At 37.7% G+C, this 22,195-nt stretch overlaps 1 protein-coding gene across 2 annotated transcripts in view; it reads right to left on the bottom strand.

Annotated features, from left to right (window-relative positions):
* Positions 1–208: 208 nt before the first annotated feature.
* LOC114473829 (leucine-rich repeat transmembrane neuronal protein 4) overlaps positions 209–22,195 on the bottom strand; it is a 170,998-nt gene continuing 149,011 nt past the window's right edge. Inside the window, exon 3 of one of the 2 annotated variants that reach the window (XM_028463651.1) lies at positions 209–668. In XM_028463651.1, coding sequence (XP_028319452.1) covers positions 342–668 — 327 coding nt within the window. In that variant the 3' untranslated portion in view covers positions 209–341. The remainder of the gene's footprint in view (positions 669–22,195) is intronic. The other variant, XM_028463653.1, reaches the window with a different exon arrangement.

Here is a 22,195-nt window from a genome sequence, read left to right as displayed (position 1 = left end):
TTATTCCCTGCTGTTGTTGTGAACTGAGGGCCAACAAGGGATGAACGCCAGGGATTGAATCAAAAGACAATATGTTTTTCATCAAATGGATCACCTCCCATGTAAAAAAAAAAAAAAACACACAAGAGATTTTGCCTTTGAATTGATGACCAAAACAAAAAGAGTCACACTTCGGTATATCAGTGGGACTGATTTTAAATTTGCTTTATGAAAGTTATCTTATCTTGTTGTTGTGAAGTTCTAAAAACAATGCTCCTTTCAACAAGCAGCTCACCTGTTTCTCTTATTTCAAAGTCCAGGTGATCGAGTGGCCCTCACCTCATTTATAAACACAAAGCCTGCTAGCGTCCAAATTTAAGCGTGCCTGTGCGCTCGGTGGGGGGGAAGGGACTGATGCTGGGACCTTCAGTCGTTCGTCTCAGGGTTGAGGATGCAGGAGACAGATGCCCTTGCACAGGGGCACTTATGCTGGCACTTGGGGTCACAGCAGGCAGTGCCACTGTTTGTATGGTACCCCGATTACACGGTCCCAGCTCCTCCAGGCCTTCCAGGCCCTGTGGGGGTCCCTCATAGCCCATGTTAAGCCGCAGGGGTTGATGAGCTTGGCAGTAATCTACAATAGGCTGTTCATAGCGGTAGAAGGTCAGAGCACCCATCTGGTGGGGAACCTGTTTAGATGGATTCAGAGCAGAGACAGGCAGATGGATGGGATTGGAGATGAAATGGAAAGAAAGGGAAAGTGTGAAGAAAGAGAGAAAAGACAAATATAAATATTTAGATTCTGATCATTACAGCAAAAAAAAAAAAAAAAAAAAAACATTACAAAAATGATCAAGTTGTCTAGATGAGAAGATCACTAAAAAACCTATACAAACAATTTTATCCTAAGTGTTGAAGAAACAAGTGAAGAAAAAAAACCATGCTATAGTTAATGGCAGCTTCCAGCTTGTTTTTTTCTTGATTTAAGCAAATGTACATATACCTTCTTTAGAGTAGTCAGCATATCCATATGTAGGTAAAAAAAAAAAAAAAAAAAAAATCAATAATGGAAAGTAAATGTCCAAAATTGTAGAGTATTCTACTTGTAGCATACTTCAGTCTTGTGGAATGTTTTCCCCTTCATTTTTGTGGGGGAAATTACATTTCGGTCTAAGTGATTTAAAAGCGGTTTGCTGGAATCTGTAAAAAACATGTATTTTGTTAAAAAAACAAGAAATCTTTTTTAATTCTACCACGTTTCGAATGCTTCTCCCTTTTATTCCATGCATGGTTGCCATTTTGTGACTTCACATCCACAGTTCAGTTAGTTTGGCAGCTCACTGCTGCCTCTACAAATGTGTCCACCTGAGCCTCTACTAATCTAAAAACTCCTCTGACAACATTATGATAAACTGTCCTCCAAACCACATGTTAGAATAGATTTGTACAGATGTGAAACTCTCTAGATTGTAGATGCATTTCATTGATATTTTTCAAAACCACAAAAAACTGTGCATTTGCATTTAGGCACCTAGATAGGCTTGTGTAAGCATGATGACACTAAAACCATGAATCTGATGACAGAACCGCAGATGCTTTTGGTAGAAGAGCCGGAGCACATAAGCCTGTGCTCTCGCCGGTGCCATGTCACTTGTGTCACAGCCAGGGGAACATGTCACATCTGGCTATGTTGCCTAAACTTGTTGTTCCCTCAACAAACCTAGTTGAACATTGTGTCAAGCGAGCAGATGAGACTCAAGTGACACTGTCTTTCTATCTTTAAATCACGCTTATTTGCCAATTAAGAAATTTCTAACAGGCCGTGAAAGCAGAGGGGAACGATGGCAGCTGACCTGGATTAAATGTCAGAGCCTGCCAGATAGACGCTTAAATCTTCACACACAAACACAGGCGACACGGAACACAGAACAAGTGAAGGAGTGACAGCTATGGCACTGACGCAGGAAACATGAATAACCTCCGACATGAGAGGAGGTGTTGGAAGCAAAGCAAATGTCACGATTGCTCCTATTCTTGTAAATTTTTTATGTTTTATTTTTAACTTAATCCACCACTTGGAACCAGTTAAGAACATGCTTTTTACAAGCGCTTAACATATGCCTTATTTTGATTTAAATGTTACATCTTTGGGACATTTTTTTTGTCCTAGTCTACCCTTATAGCAATTTAGCAAATATTCGTTTTCGCAAATAGTTTTATTTGCTACTGCAAATCTTGGGTAGAACTGATTGCATTGAAAGAAAGAAATTATAGTTCCAGTTCTGCTGCTGGTGGCTTCCAGCGTCTCTGTTTTAGTGTGGGAACCTGGAGGAAAGTGTCTGGTCTATGATGTACTCATCTTGTGTCATCAGCTTCAAAAGGATGAAATCCAACATCAGGCGACCCTGGTTCTGGGTACGTGGATGATGCTATTTTACAGTCAAACTACTGTATTTCAACATTTTTATAAAAATTATTTTTCAAATACCCTAACTCTAACTTAAGGGCAAAAAACAGATGAATATAAAATAATGACATATGTTGTACACTTAACAAATATGAGGTTGATATTTTGTTTGTTGAAATTATATATTTAAATGTTTGGCTTTAAATTTGTTTTTTGATTTTGAAATGTAAAAGTGTAAAGTTTCGTTTACTTCTGCTCCCTTTGGGTTTTGTTGTCCTTGTCCTAGATATGTTTGTAACGTTTAGAGACAATTCTTAGAAATATTTAAACTTTTGTATTATATAAATAACAATTTTGTGTTTTTTTTTAAAATGTTGGAACTGTACCAAAAATGTGGAGAGTAGTGTTCATTTAATCACACTGTCACATCCCCATAGTTTGCCTGCTATGACTCATGTCACTTTCCTTACAGGCATAATATTTATATATGCCTATAATATTTTGGATGAAAACTATCAAAAGAAAAATCCATTGCAAAAACCCACAGAGGACCCCCCAGTGTTTTCATCAAAGCACTCTTTCATTGATGAAAAAAACATTTCCAACAGATGCAAATGCTGCAAGAATTGATCAGGCTAAACTTCAAAGTCATTTTTACACACAACTTGAAGAAAAGTGTCACCAGCATCCGTGTAGCACCTTTCACATGATATCAAAGAAAGCAATTCTGATAGAAAGAGAATGTGTTCGAGATAACAAAAGCCTGGAATTCACTTTCAAAATAGGTTACAGGCCAAAGATAAAGGGAAGCTAGCGTGTGTTTGTGTGGTCGAGCTGCTCAATTGTTTGAATTTTACTTTAAAATGTGTGCTTGCTTGCAGTGCGGGAAACACAGCTTTCCACAACAACTAACACCAATGAAAAAACATTCACCAGCTCAAGTTTAGCGGAAAAAAGAACAATGTAATTCTAGCCTCAAGCTGTGTCCTAACATCCTCAAATGATATGAGCAGCTAGTAGCACAGCAGTTGCACAGACGCCTGAGAAAATGCTGTCTGAGGTGGTGATAATTCTGTTAGCGCTATGTATATATGCAAGAAACACCTTGATGTCGCCAAACACCAGCTGTGCATCTGCAGCTCCATACGTGCAACAGCATCGTGCTAACGTTCTGTACCTCTGTGATCCTGAAATGGACTCCATTAAGCTAGGCTGAGTCATTACATTATAGCCACTTAGTGGATTACTCCCCTCGTTCCCCCTCAGTTCAAACCTCTCATCAACCCTGCAGTCTTCTTCTTCCCCTCAACCACTGCCACAAGATCCTGTTACACACCTCAGTCTTCATCAGCTCTTCCTTATTAACGCCTCAAAAATTAATCAACATAAAGGATTCTAATTCTACATTTAAACAATAATCCTAGCTAATTGTGATTTTTCATCAATAATATAAATAGTGTAGTAATAAACATGACCCTGTTTTGAATTAGACAAGTCTAATTAGTAAGTCTAACACAGCCTAGCATTGTCAATTTACAGCATGGGCTTGAGTACAGTCCACTTTGTGGTGATTACTTATGCATTGTGTGATCATCCATCCACAACAAAAATAGCAATAATGACATAAAAGGGTCAACTTTTAGTACAGCGGAAGCAACAAAAATTGTTTGTTTGATCCGGGGACCTCATTATAAAAATGCATGTTGGACGTTAGAATGATGACCGATCTAAGCATCAATACAGGTGATCCTTACTCAGGTTCACCTACAGGAATCTTGTTACGACTTTTACTTCCTCTAGATAGTCAAGTTTGATCATCAAAGGCTTTAGTCTTTTTTGTTGTTGCATGTTTTATGTTGTATATGAGTCCTTTTTGTGTATTTTCATTGTCATTTTGTATGTTTTTCTTTTATTTGTGTGCAGTGGAAATTTTTGTATGGAAATTTGGGTGAAGCCAAATAATTCATTTATCGGTCTGAAAGTGCCAGACACAGGCAGGTTTTATCAGCTGACTATTGTAGGTTAGTCCATCAGTTACAAATCTATAGCTTTCATATAGGATGCCATCGGGTAAATGAAAGGATTGCATCAGTGCCTGAATATTCTCACTCTCCTGTCAGGTGTCACATCAGATCCACACAGAGACGTGTTCACAAAAATCTTCCTTTTCTTGGGCAGGTCGCTTTCTAAGTGAACTGATTGGTCAGAAGGCGGGGCTTTCATACTTGCTCAAATCCTAGCCAGAACAAAACCTACTCCTGTCCAGGTTAGTAGTCATCCTAAGTACCATGGGGGCGTAGCCACGTAAGAGGTTAACCAGCGTCATATAACAGGACACACAGAATAAATCCTGAAAGTTAGCACAATGGAGAGGAAATATGGCTTTGTAGTACAGGCCCAAAATGCAGTAAAAAAGGAAATCACAACACATTGACTGACAAAATCCCAGCTCAATAATGGCGTCAAGAATCACACAACAATCTGACCTAACAGCTTATTACAATATCAACCCATCACCAAAGAAAAGTGTTAAACCTCTCCCAAGATCGAACACTCAATATTGAAACAATGTGACAATAACAACACAATGCAGAACTCACGAAAATGAGTAAAGGACACATAGCCAATACTGTACATAACTTACAAACCAACTAAACATGCATTGACCAACAACAAATCTATCACTCCAGCTGTGTGGCAATGGATCAAACCTTCTCTCCACTATGAAGCTCTAAAATGTTAAACTGCTGATTTCTAATGACACAAAATAAACACATTATTTGACTTTATTGCTTTCCAAATGCATTCATTAGGATGTTTAGAGACAATATTCTTGAGATCCTAATGTTTTTTTTCAACAAAATTGCATTAAATGCATAAATATTCATCACCAATAATCTAAGAAAATAAGTCTTGATTAAAATTATTATTTACTTCTTTTTCAAATAATGCATGTTTATATTTATGTCCCATCCAAACTTTTTCTGGACTTTGGTGTACACATTTAACGGACACTGCAGCTATAGAATACATAATAAATGTCATGACATTTATGGAAATTGGTTGCCCTGATTCTTTCACTTAAGGTCAAAAGCTCCTCAGGTTCCCTTAAATATGATGCAAAAATGCCAGTTATATATATATATATATATATATATATATATATAAATGAATAGCAATGGCTTGATCATTAAATGTTCAAGAGTACCTTGACCTTTTATCCATCAGTGACATATTTTCTATTCCTTTTCGATCGACTTTGTCTATATTTTAGGCTAAAACAGGAAGACAAAGTGACCTCTGAGGGAAAAGGAAATTCACAGTTCATTATATTACAAATTACTAGGATGAATAAATTAGAAATGGACTGTTTCAATACTTAATTACCCCAAAGTTTACAGATAATGACCCTTTTAATGCATTCCTGTGACTTTTGTGTACATATGAAGCCTCTGACACCAAAGTCTTTTCAAATAGTTTATAACCCAAGCTCTGTAGTAAATCTATTGATTTACAGCTTTTATTTTATTACCAACGTGTGAGAACTTAATAGAACTTCTGTTTTCGTATGGAGCAATAGTACAGAATTTTACTTTAGGACACGCTGATGTAGACAGATTTTGGGATAGTCTAGACCTGAGCATGTCATTTGTATATTCAGGTCTTAATGAGCACACAAGTTATGTTGCCACTGTACGGAAAGTGAGAAGATGAACAACAGAATTTTTGACGAGTGACGAGTTTATTATTCATTGGGTGGCATGCAGCTGCTCCGTATTGATGAAGTTGGAAGACACTTTCTCTCAGCAAGTAGAGTCCCTACCCTATAGGTTTGCACTCTCCCATTGCACATGCTTGAATCTGAGAACAGCTGATAATTTTACCATTAGGCACGGTTTGTGATCACAGGCCTCTTTTTGAAACTACTCAAACTGGTAGAGCTGCTTGCTTTTAATGCACTAGAATTAAATTCCTACAGTATGGCTTTTAACAGTGAAAAGACAAACATGGTAAAGGTAAAGCGCTCCCTTGCCCACTTTTCCTCAGCATGTCACAGATCCTTGTGTTCGTTATTACTGCAGCTGGTAGAGCTCAGGAAGAACTGAGCTGCATCGTCTGCCTGCTAAACATCTTACACCTGGTTATTTCTGTGAGTTTCTTCAACAAGAAATATCTGCACCTTTTTACTGCTTCCAAACTGTACCTTCAACGTTTGTAATTATTTGTTTTTCTCCTCCAACTTTATATAAGCTGCAGTGTCGCTGTCTGTCATCTCTCCATCAGAGGTAGGCATTCAACTGAAAAAGTTCAGGAGACTAGGAAAACAATCATAGTATATTTTGCTACCCTGATCTGCTCTAGATTTCAATTGCAAGTTTACAAAGCTGATTTTCCAGGGAAATTAGGCCGAGAGCGCTTAAAATGCTCTCAGACTTGTCAGTGTGTGAAGGGTTCTGATCACAAATTAAAAACCTGTATAATGATAAGATAGGCATGATAGTTGTAGTTGTGTTTTTTCTCCAGGTATTGTCAATGTAAGTTTATATCAAATCTACTTGATCTACAGTCTTTGTCATTTTAAGGAGTTTGGGAGTGGAATCATAGAACCTAAATGCATTCATGCTCTCCAACTGAAAAACTAAACTCATGCATTAGACTGACCAACAAATAAAAAAATGAACACAAATGAAAGAAGTCACAGGCGTGGTAGGAAATGGACAAGCATGCAGTGACCACACAGTCCATAAACAGTGTTGAGAAGACTGGATGACCTAATTACACAAACATCCATAAATGCGTGTGGGCAGACATGGAGTAGCAAAATCCCTAAGGAACCCAGAACCAAGACATAAATTAGGACTAATCTAACTAAACTGAAACTAACTATGCTTAAATAAATGAAACATACCACCTATTAGGGGTGTAAGGGGTGATACACTCAACCAACGATTTGAATCAAATCCTGATATTGGATCCCAGATTTGATTTGAATCTCAAATACATAAAAAGAAGAAGAAGAATTAAAAATTGAGATATAATTAATGCACGTAAATTATACAGATTACTTTATTTAAATTCTCAATATTTTTTTAACTAATATATTTTCTTCTTATAAACTGTTTGGACTGTTTGAACTCATAAATCTAAAACAAACTGCACATTTCTTCATTTGCATCACCATAAAAAGTTGAACAAAAATGTATATTTAAAAAAAAAAAAAAAAAAAGGTTTTCAAATCATGCATACAGTTTCTTTTTTTTTTTTTTTTGAAGCGCAGCTAATGTTCCTGGCTCGAAATTTATATCCATATATATGTGTGTGTGTGTCTGTATTTTCTTGCAAAACTTGCATATAGCCTTTGTCCTTATTGTTATCTTCTCACGCATTTGAAATGCACTATCTCAGCTGTTTTTCCACCTATTCATTTTCCGGCTTCAGAAAGCCAAAATGCTGCCACACCTGCTCTGACTTCAAACTAATAGAGTTTGGATTCTTTGCCAATAGAATTCAAGCTCTTCCAGCTTAATTTTTGGGCTTAATTTTGTTATACCAAGGACTCAGGCCAGGTTTGGACAGTGAACAGTAAATCAGGTGATTTGTTTTGTTTAAGCAGAGTATCAAAGCACATAATGTGCTGTATCGATTTTAACCCCTTCATATTTGCATTGGTTTTTAATGGATTTAGGCAATATCCAGACATCCCTACCACTAGCAACCTCAACTAAAAGTGACTGACTACAGTCGTGGGCTAAGATCAGAACATAGACAACATGTGGAAGTTGAACCCACTGCCCAAACACTAAAGTGCTGCTTTTTAACATCTCTAGAGTAAAATAACCTGGAAATCTTAACTTACAAACCTAAAATAAAGCCAACCAACCTTCATGTCGTGTCATCTTTGTGTGCATGTGTGTGTCCCTAATTAGATAATATACTACTTATTAGACTCAGGTAAATATACTTTTAATGTATAATTTCTAGCAGCTTAAAAGTACTTTATACCTTAGATATTACCTAACGTTATACTAGGGAACTAGAAATGACACATTTCCAATTAAATAGAAAATGTTTCATGGTCTGACTACTCGTGCAGAACACAGTACAGCGGGAGTCACAGCATGTTTCCATGTTTGTTTGAATTCACATCTGCTATTTATTGATTCATTTCAACTTTACCTGTACCAGCCTAATGATTTACCTTTACGCCAAATTAGAACAAGATGTGAGAAAATATCACAGGTTCTGTTACACCATGTTTCTGCAGTAGCTGAGCAGGGAAATATGTTACTTCATTGAGAAAAACACTCTAATCTAAACTCTTGTCACCTCTAGCTACAAACACTTTAATCACTCCTACAGGTTTTTTTTGTTTGTTGGAGGTAGACAAAAAGGATCCAAGGTCTCAAACTAATGCACTTTTTCAAAAGGTGTTCTTGCTATCCATACAAAAAGGTTCTCAGAAATGATTAGAATCAGGGAAACATGCAGGATGGGCTAAAACAAAAAGTGAGGTAGGTACTGGAAACTGCAGCATTTGTTGCTTTTAAATATTCAATCAACACAACACAGATGAGGGCCCTCAGGGAAAGCTCACTTTGTACATTAACTAGTTAAAAGTTCAGTTCACAAATTTTAAAATCAACTAGAATAGTTTTCAATGCCACGACAATGCAAGTCGGAAGAAAAAAAAAAGTCTAATCTTTTGGCTGTATGTGTCTATTGTCAATGAACACGTTTGTACACACTTTTAAAACATTTAGCTTACATGTTATCACCATAGGCAGTACTTAGTTGAAGCCAGAGAACAGTAACTTTATTCACTGAGCACACACTGAGGAAGTTGCTGACATTCATAGTCAGTTTTACAGGTCTCTGCTGCTACAGCTTTAATATTGAAGCTACAGACAGTATTTCCACAAAGTGTATCAGCTGCTACCCTAACCCTACCATCACAATCTGGCCGACCTAATCAAACACTCTAAGGCTTGCATGCAGCATGTCAAACAGAGCCACTTCAAAAATTAACATTTTGTCAGAGTGCAACCTCTACAAAGTACATCGATTTGTAGATGATAAAGTGGATGACATTTCGTTGTTAAAATTGTGTCTCTGAGTTAAAAATTGACAGCGGTATATCAGGTCAGAGTAAATTTGCATACAACATGAAATAATATTCTTTTTTTATTTATATAATTTATTCTTCTAACGATTTTCTTCTAATGATTTCCTAACTGTGACCATCACCAGTCCTCCCTAAGGAAGGGAAAGCAAAACTCAATTAGATAGAAAGAAAAAAAGTGAGGGCAGTGTTACACCTTGGTGAGGGAGAAAGTAACATGGAAAAGGGAGTTAGGGTGGGACAACAGAAGATGTGATTGACAGTCAGCTATATTGGCTGTACTGAAAGTATAATGTGATGCTACAATTGTGCATATTCTGTTATGGGGTGTAATCTATTGAACCAGTCCGGTGTCAAATATGGAGATATTAAAGAGGGTGATGGTGGCCGTGAACAGAGGGGGAGGGTGGGTGCTTACACCTAGAACTGATAGTTGGGCTCAACGTCTCTCAGGTTAGACCCAATACAAGCTGATCTCACAGCTTAAGGCATGCCAGTGTGTCCACGATGGGTGTGAGTGCAATACTTGCTATTGTGAACCGGACCCACTAAATCAGCTAGACCGGCAGCACCCAATGGGAGCCAAGGAGGTTCAAGTGCCGAGCAGCCCCACAGACGCCCCAGGCTGAGAAGAAAACCCCCATTCACCAAACACACACACACACACACACACACATACACCTAAACAAGCCCAGGCAGCTGAAGACCCAACTCACCCCTGCCAATGCCCTGCTGCAAGATTCCATCATAGTGATCATCATAGTAATCCTTGAGATAGAATCTGAGGTAGAGAAGCTGGTGCTGCCTCCAGCAATGCAAATCTGTGGTGACTGGGGTGGCCAGATTTGGTGTTTTTCCCCAACATAATTAAGGCCTGTTTATGGCATGTTTTAGCAGGGTTTTTGCCTAGAAGGCTCTATAGAAATCTGGCATTCTCCTGAATGAATGCAGGTAAGAGTGCCGTTCACAAACGTCAGAATGAAAGCGCTCACAATAACGTTAGTCAGTCAGAAATACCATACGATCAGTTCACGTTTGCCCAAAATATGAAAAAGTTCATGAACAATCGTTCACTAAATGCATTGAGGCACACTGGCCCTGAGTCTATGTGCTGCAACATCATTAACATCGCCAGCCTTGGTTTGACGCCCTTGCATTCTGAAGCTCAACTGTTCCATTGAAGGAAAGAAAAAGATGCCAGATGTCGCCCCAGAAAACATTTAAAGTGGGATCTCATTGTCATGCTTGTAACAATGGAAGACAGTACTGTCAAGGTAAAATTATTTCTCATCAAAGAATGAAACCTCTTCTCACCTTTCGATGTCCCTCATTTTGTGCTTCCTTACAAAGTCCAAATGATTTGGGAGAAACTTTTTTCTGGTTTTCAAAGTAGTCTCTCACAAATGCGGTCTAATGGTTTTTGGGCTACACTCAGCATCTGTAACGGCCCAATTTGTCCTTACTGATAACATGTTTGTGCAGGTGAAAACTTTTGGGTTCACCACACTTCTTGTACCCATAAATTTTGGGATTTTTTGGCATATTCAAACTGACATCCTTATTACGTACAACCTCATCAATGTGGCTTGTTGAAAAAGACCTTGTTAGTTCAACTTGACATTCCTGCCACATTTGAAGAGAGAAATAATTTAGCCATTAAGAGGTCCCAACAAATTACATGAACTACTAAAAGCAATCGCCTTAAAACATTAAATTGGCTGATTAACAGACTATTACCCTTCTTTCTTATTTGGGGCATTTTGAAGCTCTACTAAAAGGTCATACTGTAATTTTTGTCAAGTAGTACCAATTTAATTGCTAATCCAAGGTATAAATTTGTAAAAAAAAATAACATTACTAAAATTAGAACTTTGAATAGATCTGTACTGGATCTATCACTGTTGTTCACTTACCATGTATTGAAATAACAATCGTTGACATTCTTTATTTTAATGGATGTTTTCTCTGAGGGTCTGAGCACATTGGCAAAGCTGATTAAACCAGTCATGCTTCATATCTTTCATTGATTGGCTTTTGTGTTGTTGGTGGATTTCTTTTTACCATCTATGTCTTATTTGCTTGCTTAACTTTAGACAACAAAAAATAAAATAAGCTGTCATAATACAGTATTCATGACTAGACTTGTATTTCTCTTTCCTGCCTGTTACAAAAAAAAAAAGAAAAAACTTCAGGAGAGTTTCTTGTTTATATGCCCCTTCTACATAACAGCTGCTCTTCTTTGCTGAAGTCATCAGTGAGTCTTAGAAAAAAGCCACATAATTTAAAAACAAAAAATTCTCTCAGCAGTTCAGTGTCCCTTTTTGCACTAATGCTTTTATGAGCAGCTAAAGAGGCAGTAACGGTGCCACAGGCAGACAATGCAAATGCCTCTCTGTGCTTTGGAAGCATTACGATTCAAAAGTCTTCAGAGTTCCCAGCCAAACACTTTGATCCTTCCAAATCACAGTATGGTGGCGGAGAAGCATAACAAAGTAAAGACGTGTAAAGGATTCCCAATGAAATGTGTTGTCTTTACCGTTACATTCTAGATCTTATTATTTAACATGCTGTAAATTACTTTAGGTTAATACTGAGTCAACATTACTTTCAGTTATTATAAATCATTTTCTGAATCTAGCCTCCACAAGTCTGTTTTCCCTCTTTTAGATGTCGATACAGTTGGGTAGCATTATAAATTTGTGCCTTTTTATTTGTATTGTTTGGCTGTGATGGTTAATCGATATGAAGTCTTGACATTTTATATAAGTAATGACAACTCACTGGGGCAAAATAAAGAATTATAATTACTATGTATTTGCTAATAACTGAAATCAGAAATCATGTAAAATATGCCAACCACAAAGAAATGATATATGTTCATGATATACACGAAACACCCTTCAATCTAAACAATTAAATCCCAGACTTCTTAACATGTTAGTCCCAGAGTGTTGGTATTTGGCATGTTGCTAGATTGTCTAAAAGTGGAATGGGAGGCAGAGCGTTCAGCTATCAGACTCCCTGCTTATGGAAACAGCTACCAGTTTTAGGACAAAACTCTAATTCTAAAATCTAATTATTTGACAAGCCTATATTTAGGACTGGTTGAGGGAATCGTGAGCCTTTTTTTCTAGTTATGCTGCTCTTGGTTTAGGCTGCTGGGGAACCTTTTCTGGTTCACCAAGCACCTCTTTAACTTCATTCGCTGATGGAATGTTGCAAAAAGATGCATGGGAAATGAAAGGCAACAAAAATAACAGCCACCTGACAAAAAATTGCATGAATTGTGTGTAAGGTATTTCACCCTGTGTGGCACTGCTTCTTTGTTTTGGTCATGGTGTCCTTTCTCTTATGCTGCGTTCACACCGAAGGTGTCCTCTGCGGGCGGCACTGGACGCATCTGCGCATGAAACTTACGGCGGGATCAAAAAATGTCCCCATTTGCTTTATATGCACGTATGAAGTGAAGCACCACCCACCAGCGACACATCCAACTCGGTGACTTTCACTGCATGCTGAAGCGAGGAGCTGCGCTCCTTTTTCTTCTCTCATAAACATAAACAACCAGTGAAAAAAGCCGGTGTGATTAGCGGCTAACGCTATCCTAGCTCAGTGCCAACTTTCAAAGATGCTGATTCTCCTCCACGTCAAATCCTGGTCCCGGTTTATAAAGGCCGTGTCATACAGCTCTAGGTGGTCACACACAGCTTCTACTCCATGGTTGAATGGGTGAACAGAATGGTGTCCTTGTTGACGGCCTGACGTCATTCTAAACAAAGACTCAGATTGGTTTTCGTCATACGAAACAGTCGAAGGAGTTAATTATTTTCAACTCTTGCGAATGAGCGTAAAATTGGGAGTGTGCTCGCACGACCAACGCACTCAACGTGCGGATCGGACCGCACAGTCGCATAGGAAAGATTTTGCATTTGGGACATATCTATCCATTGACTTTGTATGTAATCTGGACGTACGGACATTTCGTGATGCATTTAGAGTGAACGCAGCATTAGGCTGCACTGCACACCTGCAGCGTTATGCCATTCTCCTCTTGCTCTCTGGCCTCCCGCCCTCTAACCCTAACCCGTTTCTGCTAAACAGAAAACAGCCTTCACAGTTTCACACATACCTGAGCGTCCAGTTGGGGTGCATTAACAAAATCTGTGCATTTGCATTACCTTGCATTAACAAATGGTTGTCAATAGCAATTTTACCCATTTTAGTCTGAATCACATCCACAAAATGATCTTTGTTTTCAGTAGTGTTTGATTGAAGGGCAGTTGCAGCATTCAGAAACTTGAAGTATATTTTTAGGAGGCAAACTCCACTCGTATGGCCTCTATCAGATGCAGTGATGTTTGTTCGTCTTCTTTAAGTCAATGTACTTCTACATTAAGGAGCAATTTCTGTGTCCGGTGAGTATTGGAAACATCAGACTGTAGTTTTGAAATGACATTGCTGCTACGATAAAAACACACACTTCCTGAAGCACGATTTGTCCCAGCTCATATTAGGAATAGATGCTTAAGTAGCTTATGTGATTTACTTCAACAAACAGTTTATTGGCTAAAACCAAACAAAAATGTGTAGACAAAGAAAGCTCCTAAGTTCAGCCATAAAATCCCTTCCTCCAGAACAGGGAAGCCATTCTGCACTAAAACAAGCAGTTTTCAAACACAAAGTTGATTGTTTTAAAACATCCAATACTGTTATTAAAATTACTGTTCAAAAAATAGAAATAAATTATTCTTGATGTTCTCTCAGAACTGCACCTGTTGCTCCGGTTCACCTCCAATTCAAAAGCTCCACATTTAATTTTAAGCTTTCGCCCACTCAGCTCTCGTAAATTCTCCATGTTGAACACTTTACAGGTGCAAAAATACTCTTTTGATAGGGAGGTCTCAGCCACGTCTACATGTGCACCGATTTACGCTGCAATCTTGGCCATCCTCCACAGCAGGTAAGGTATTTAAGCCCTTTATTTGAGATCTTAGTAGTTCAGCCCCAAAATGTTAATATTTTGTGTCTGTGTGGTAGGTGATGGATGGATGGATTGATTAAAAAAAAATAATTGTACTAAATCTTTGCACAGTGCATGTCTTCAAACTCATTTCACAAATAATAATTTACTGTATCTTTGTTGTCTTGCTACTTTCCTGTTTAATGGGGGTCTAGACCTTTTAACCCTCTTGTGAGGCCAGGGATAGGACGTGCCAGTTCACAGCCAATACTATAACTTTACTACTTTTATTACCACATTTATTGAAATCAATAATTATCTTTAAATAATAATAAAAACATGTATTACAATATCAATACTATTGATGTAAGTACAAATAAATACTAATTGTATTGGTGCCTCACTTAAACTGTCTTTAAAATGCAGGGGCATGTTTTAAGATAAATGTTATTATTTACATTTACCTACTGTATGTTGGGGGTCGAAATTAATGGATGAAATTTATTAACATTACGTTTTGCCTGGAGTGCTGCTCCTGCTTTAACTCATTCAGTGCTAGCCATTTTCAAAATTTCTACCCACTCAGCCGTTTTAGAGCATTTTGACAATTTTTCTAATTTTATCAGAAAAAATAATTTTGTTTCTAGCTTGTTTCATTCTTCTGTAGTCAGCAGTTCAATAGAGGCAAGTTTCACACAAATTGCCAATTTGTGACAAAAAGCTGAGAAAAACGGCTTTTTCTGAAAAAATCTATTAGTGACTTTGAAGCATTTTTTTAGCTTTAGGGACACCTCAATGTTGGTTTCCTATTATAAAACTACAAAAACATCACTGAGATTGGGCTTTTGATGGCAAAATTATCATAATTTTGTTATCTATATCAGAGTTGAATGGATTTCTTTACTGTAATTTGACCTTCCTCCAAGTCTCTCCTCCTATTAGTTCCCACACATGCAACTTCCTCCTCCACACGGTCGTGCCGAGTGTCAGCGCTTGCCCCGTTTTTTGATCATTTTCTCTCACCATCGCGTGTGTGCTGCTGGGAACTTCAGCATCAACTCTTTTCTGTCTTATAAACTTTTTTCCTCTCCCTCTGAGCTCTGCTCATCACGGTTGATCTCTCATCCAAAGGTGCGCTGCTGCCACCTACATGTCACCAGTTAGTCACTACATCATGGTACAAGTTAGATATTCACCGGAGAGCTTCGTTACACTGTCTCCTAGCAACCCCAGCCAAAAAAAAAAAGAACTTATATAGATGTGAATGGCACTCAACAAGTTAACTGTCATTAAACTCCAATTTCTCTTCAATTCCAGACAATAATTGACAACATTAATCACATGCAAAGACTATGTTTCACCATTTAACATCAAAAAGTTAAATAGTGCACAATAAAATCAACTACCGGATTAATGTTTCACTAAAATATTAATGCTAACGATTTACCAAACAAAGAAGCAAAGAAAACACAATGAGAACAAAATAACTAAATAAGGACACATTATTATTACTATAATAAATGTAAAATGGACCAAATAAAATCAAATGAGGAGTGAGAATCTGAGTGTGTGTTTGTATACATGGCTTAATGCGTTGCAGTTACTTTAAGGTCAGATTGGAATTTGATTGCCCAGGATACCTCGTGTCCCAGAGAGAAAGTAATTTTGCCCGTCTCTCGGATGCTGGTCTGTTAGCGGGTTCTGACCGGGGGTTGCAGGAGGAATAGGCAGAGTCTGGCTTATACACGTTTCATAGCACACAGCGACTTCAGTCAACATTCAGTTGAGGGGGAGCAGAATATTTTCCAGAATGTGCAATGTTTAATAGAAAATAAATCTAGACTAAGCACTTAGGCTATCTACAACAAAATGAAGACATTACAAAATACATTAACAAGTCTGCAGCTTGTGATATGCTAGTACCTAAAGAATTGCAAGTGAATCTTGCTTTTATACCAAAAGGAATACCAAATACCAAAAGGAATGTCTTAATTATTCAAATTCAACAGCTGGGATTGGTTTGAATTTTCACGGGCCAGAATGCAAATTTAGGTGTCATGTAAAACTCGAGATGTGCGGCTGATAAAGATCCCCTGATCCCCTCCACCATTGAATTGCTGTTGGTAAAAAGTCAGACTGTGTAACTGGGTGAACATTTGTTTGGCAGGGCTGGAGACTGCGACCAAAAATGATCCCATATGCGAGTATATTTTCAGCGCGTGCGAGTGAAAATTTTATCTGACGCATCCGTGCAAGTGTATTCAGTGGTTAACTGATGCTGAGATTTCCCATGGCCAAGAAGGCATCATGGTTACGTGCAGCTTTTTTTTTTTTTTAAAGGATTTTTTTTGGCTCTAGTGGCCTTTATATGACAGTTGCTTGACAGGAAAGGGGGTCAGAGAGAGCAGGGAATGACACGCAGGAAAGGGTCCCAGGCCGGGAATCGAACCTGGACCCGCTGCAGGTGAGGAACTATAGCCTCTGTACATGGGGCGGGCGCTCTACCCACTGAGCTAAACACCGCCCCACGTGCAGCTTTCTAACTAAAAAGATCTTCTTTATATAACATCGTGTTCATGTAAACTGAGATGCGCAAGAATTTGAAGATGAAAGATACTGTTTTATTTCTTGATGTCATTTTATTTAATTTCATTTTAAACTGTTTTTAAGTTTCCATTTACATGATCAATATAAACCAAATCAAATTAAATCAAAGATTATTCTATATAATTTTAACAGTATGTAATTTAATACACTGTATTGTCTTCATTGAGAAGGGGTTTTTTTTTGGCTCCAGGAGAACTTTCATCTAGGTGAGATGAGGTTAAATGGTTCCTTTGAGAGTAAAGGTTGCAGACCCCTGACCAGGGGAAGAGGGTTAGGAGACCCCACTATAAGAGCTGGACCTTCTGAATTTAATTCTATGGGGTGAAACAATGCAGTTGCTAAGTTGGTTATGCTGCTGTTAAGTAATTCAAGTACAGCCTTTGTGCAAAATAATTTAAAAAAAAAAAAAAAAAAAAACAGAATACATGTAACCTGTTGTTATGCTATTAAAAATAAGATTGTTACGTTTTCTTTTAAAATTATATAAAATAAAAAAAACCTGTTATTTCAGCCACTGCTTGTTGCAGAAAAACTTAATATTGACACTAAAACATTAAAACATTTAGCAAATGTTTTGCAGTGGCGGTTTTTGGAAATACATTTGTCATGGATGCACTGGCCTTGGGCTGTGGGATAACACTCATACTGGGCTCAACCATAGACACGTTGTTCCCAAATACCTGTTTTATGTAACTTCCACTCACTTCTTCCTCGGTTCACAGCCACCACCATTATTCCTAAGCCGCACACTGGTCACCAAACTGGCTTGATAACACAACAATAAGCACAATATACACAACCACAATTTCACATCGCATCACTTGAAACCTATCGACTACTCCCCACCCATTCCATTTCCTATCTTGTATCCCTCTTCCCTGTTAACTTCCCCACCCCCCTCCACCCCCTCACCTTGGTGTAACACTGCCCTCTCTTTTTTACATCCTCCCTTTAATAAAGTATTTACCCTTCCCTAGGGAGAGCTGGTGATGGTCACAATTATGCAATGAAATAAATACATTTATTTAATTGCAATAATAAAATATGCATTGCTGTTAAAAGATTGCACTTCTTGTAGTGTTAACCTTCGACAGCATGTGCAGACAAAGGAAAAAAAAAAAAAAAACATTTAGCAAATATCTCAAGTCATTGTCAATCTTTACGTCATACAAAATTACGGTATGCCAGTTAAGTCAACTATTCATCAGCATGCGTGGCTATGCTGTACCCCCCACCCCCTTGTTCAAAAAATGGGTGCGACCACATTCTGTGCTGATGCACCAGTGCTACCACTGGAATAGATAGTGTAGAGCCCCGTTTGGTATGGCAAAGCTTTACTGCCTTCACTACAATATGACTGCACTATTGATGTTAAATTAACATTTTTACTGTTTAATTTAGGATCTGTGATCTAAGTTAATTGAAGAAAAAATGGGCATGGATTAAACATAAGCTGAGACAATAAACTTTTAGCTCAGTTAAATGACTATTTTTTTTCATGTAGGAATAATGAAAAATTCAAATGTCATTGCAGTAATTGTTACAATGTGTTCCCTGTTTGTGTTTTTGTACTGCATTGGCTCAGAAGCAATTTCAGATCTTGAAGTCACAGTTACATGACTGAAAACAATAGTAAATTATCTACTGGTACCAAAGCAAGCAAAAGAAACACCTGTTACATTTTGAGTAGCTCCTTTCTTAATAAGCACATCTAGTTGATATATATACAAGGTTTGTAAACATGGACATAAGACCATGCTGCTATACAGCCCTACAGGTCTAGGTGTTTGTTTTTAACAATATGATTGTGTGAAATCATGAGCCACCTAAGTGCCCCTTAGGGCACGTTCACACGCAAGGATCTGTAAAGCACTGAGGAGAAGCGAGGGAGGAAGTAACTAACTTGGTTCCTCCTCTTCCCTTTACTGCTTTTTACTACTGAAAGGCATATGTGTAAAATTTAAGTTATAGTGCATCAAAAAACAAGCATCTGTTGTAGCTGACAGGATTTATCTGTCAGTTTAGTTTGATTCAAACATTAAGAACACAAATTGAGCTAAATCAGTGTTGAAACTATCAGCCTTTATTTGGCTCAGTCGGATTGAGAATGCCGCTATAAACTGATAACAATATAATGTTAACAAGAGCTGCTTGTTTTTGATACACTGCAACTCAAATCAAAAGTGTGTCAGAAGAGAAAAACACACAAAAAGATACTAGCTCAGTCACAACAATCAATAATGAACAGTAAATTCCTGTGTTTGGGGTTAAACTATGTTATATGTGGGGTTTCTTTGTTGTGTTGCAAAGAAAGGTTAGCTAAGTAATAAAAGTACATTTATAAAAAGGAGCAACATGGCAGTAAAATATAAATACATTTATAGTATATAGACTTGATTTATATAGCGCTTTATAACTGTCAGGGTAGTCCCAAAGAGCTTCACAATTTCACCTCATAAATACCAATGGGACAGAGCTGACATGCAAGGCGCTAATCAACTCCTGGGAGCAACTTCGATACATAGGCCAGGTTTGCATGAATTCAATCTAAATTTAAATAAGGTGGTGGGTTTATTCTGATTTTAATTCCGAAATAAATTCCTCTATCTTGTAAATGTTTTATTCCGCTTTGAGTTAATCGTTCTGCACATGCTCAGCCAGTCGCGATGACGCGCTGGTGACAAAATGTATTCACCATTTATTAGTTCATATCTTCTTCTCCTGCTGCACGGACCAAAGTAAAACCGTATGTTATTGTCGAGCTGCTGCTTCAAAATTACAATAAAAATAAAAGTGAAAACAGTTCTCATGTGGTCTTCTATGTTGTAGCCGAAAAAAAGGTTTGTTGTGTTTTTCCCGATAGATGCGAGACGTCAAGTTTTCCCCCTGTCCAATTAGAACCTTTCCCAACCTCCAGACCAAAAGCAGAATTGAATAAAGCCAAACACCTGTTATCCATGTAAACCTCACTTCATAATTACTATTTCCATGTAAACACAAAGCAGAACACTTTAATTCCGAATTATTTAATTTGGAATAACTAATTCCAAATTTTAAAAAAAACATCATGTAACCGTGGCCAAAGACCGAACTTAGCCATGGCTGCCCTGGTTGCCTTTGTTATGAAATGAACACAACCAGCATCTTCACAAACACTTGAGTTGATATGATTTTTAGCATCAAAATACAGTGAAAGAGGATTTTATCACTCATTTCTTTTCAGCAAGTCACTGAACTGTTGCCACAATTTTATATCTTTGAAAGTCTCAGTTACCCCAAGCTACTCAAGCTATGCTAAACATGTAAAAACCTTCTTATTCCAGTGAGTTTCTATCAGCATTTACACACCTCTGCTCCTCCTCACTGCTGCACACATGCACACAAGTCATTTTACAGCTTTGTCCTTAAATTCACTGCAGTGCAGCTGTGCGTTTGTCAGCTCTATGTAACAAAAGGTTCACTCTTAGTGTTTGTTTCGCTCTGTAGTGCGTCAGCATTTAGACTGAGTAGTTTGTTTGGGTTGGTGTGCAACAGTGCCATGACCCCTGTCTGTAAGCGAACCACAGTTTGCTTCTTTGATCCGTGCATTGAGACCTGGCCAAACAAGTCGAAGTATCTTTAAAACAAATCTTAGAGTAATTAAAGAGGGTTGGTGTGAATGTGACCTTTAAAGCCTCTATTTAACCAAATAATTTAGGTGGAATCAATTCCTCTGTGAACTATGGATATGAAGAGGCACGTGCACCAGTGTTGGGAACGTTACTTTAAAAAAGTAAAGTAAAGTAGTTATAGTTACTCACTACTTGTTCAAAAAAGTAACTGCGTTAGTAACTGAATTACTCTATAATAAAAGTAACTCATTACCAAGGAAAGTAACTATTTAAGTTACTGTTAAAAAAAAAAAAAGTTGCTATATGTCAAAGAATTCACATTTTTTAGATGCGTGTGTCGTGAGGTGCTTCATTAATTTTGAGTTGCTTACAACGGATATCGACAAATTATTCTCTCCTGGATATAATGAACACTTCACATACACGTTCTTAAATTTGACCACAATTAATTTAAAGTAGTGTTTGTATCGCCACCTTAAAAATGTCAACTTTTCATCAGAATGCTCCACGCTCACCATCTCTGCTGCTTCATCCAATCTGCTCTTTGTGTGTGTGGGCGCGCGCGTGCATGTGTTGGCACGTCGCCTTAGCCAATCATAATCGCTCAACTTGTTTTTAACCCGCCTTCTCACAACAGCTGTGTAAGAAGCTGGGGAGCTTTCGGATAAAAGTTTATTCAATCAATGCATGTAACGCACCGCATTTAACGTTCAGTAACGATAACGGCGTAAAAAGTAATTAGTTAGATTACCCCGTTACTGAAAAACAAACGCCGTTACCTAACATCGTTATTTTAAACGCCGTTATTCCAAACACTGACGTGCACACACATGAATTAACAAGTGTGAATGTGTGTCATTATGTCGGTGAGCATCTTCTTTCAAGTATACACGGCTCTAACATGTGTGGGTGGTCAGCAAAAGATGTTGCAAGGTGGGCATCAGGGAGGAGAAAAGACATCCTGTGTGTGTGTGTGTGTGTGTGTGTGTGTGTCAGTGGTGGAGCTAGACAATTGTCTTTAAGGTGGATAGATAAAAAAAAATAAAAAAATGTGCTCATTCAAGCATTAAACAGTCAGTATTTTTTTCCTAAAAAGCCAATAATGTTAGAGTGGAGAACAAATTGAAATACGACACATTGACCATCACCATAAAACCAAGTCTACTAAAATAGTGTGTCCAAGTGGAAATAAATGCCTCCTAACAAAAAGTTACCAGTTACATTGATTATGTAAGCTTGCCAATGTGGAATTAGGCTGTAATAGACATTTAAGAACAGCACATGCACCTGGTCTAGCTATACAAAGGTGATTTTCAGACACAAAAATATTTGATTATGAAATGAAGGTCATCAGATAATACGAGGTTCATAATACTATACGATACTATCCTTTTTAATTTTTTTTTTCTTTGAATTAGATTTTGTTGTTGATACTTTATATGTCATCAGTCAAATTAAGTCCTTAAATTTACAATTAAGCTTTTCTAAAATGAAGTTCTTCCAATCTATAG

This window comes from Gouania willdenowi, chromosome 12 (genome assembly GCF_900634775.1).
Source record: "Gouania willdenowi chromosome 12, fGouWil2.1, whole genome shotgun sequence".
Lineage (NCBI taxonomy): Eukaryota > Metazoa > Chordata > Actinopteri > Blenniiformes > Gobiesocidae > Gouania > Gouania willdenowi.
The sequence above is the reverse complement of the archived record's forward strand: the minus strand, read 5'-3'. Positions and strand labels throughout refer to the sequence as shown.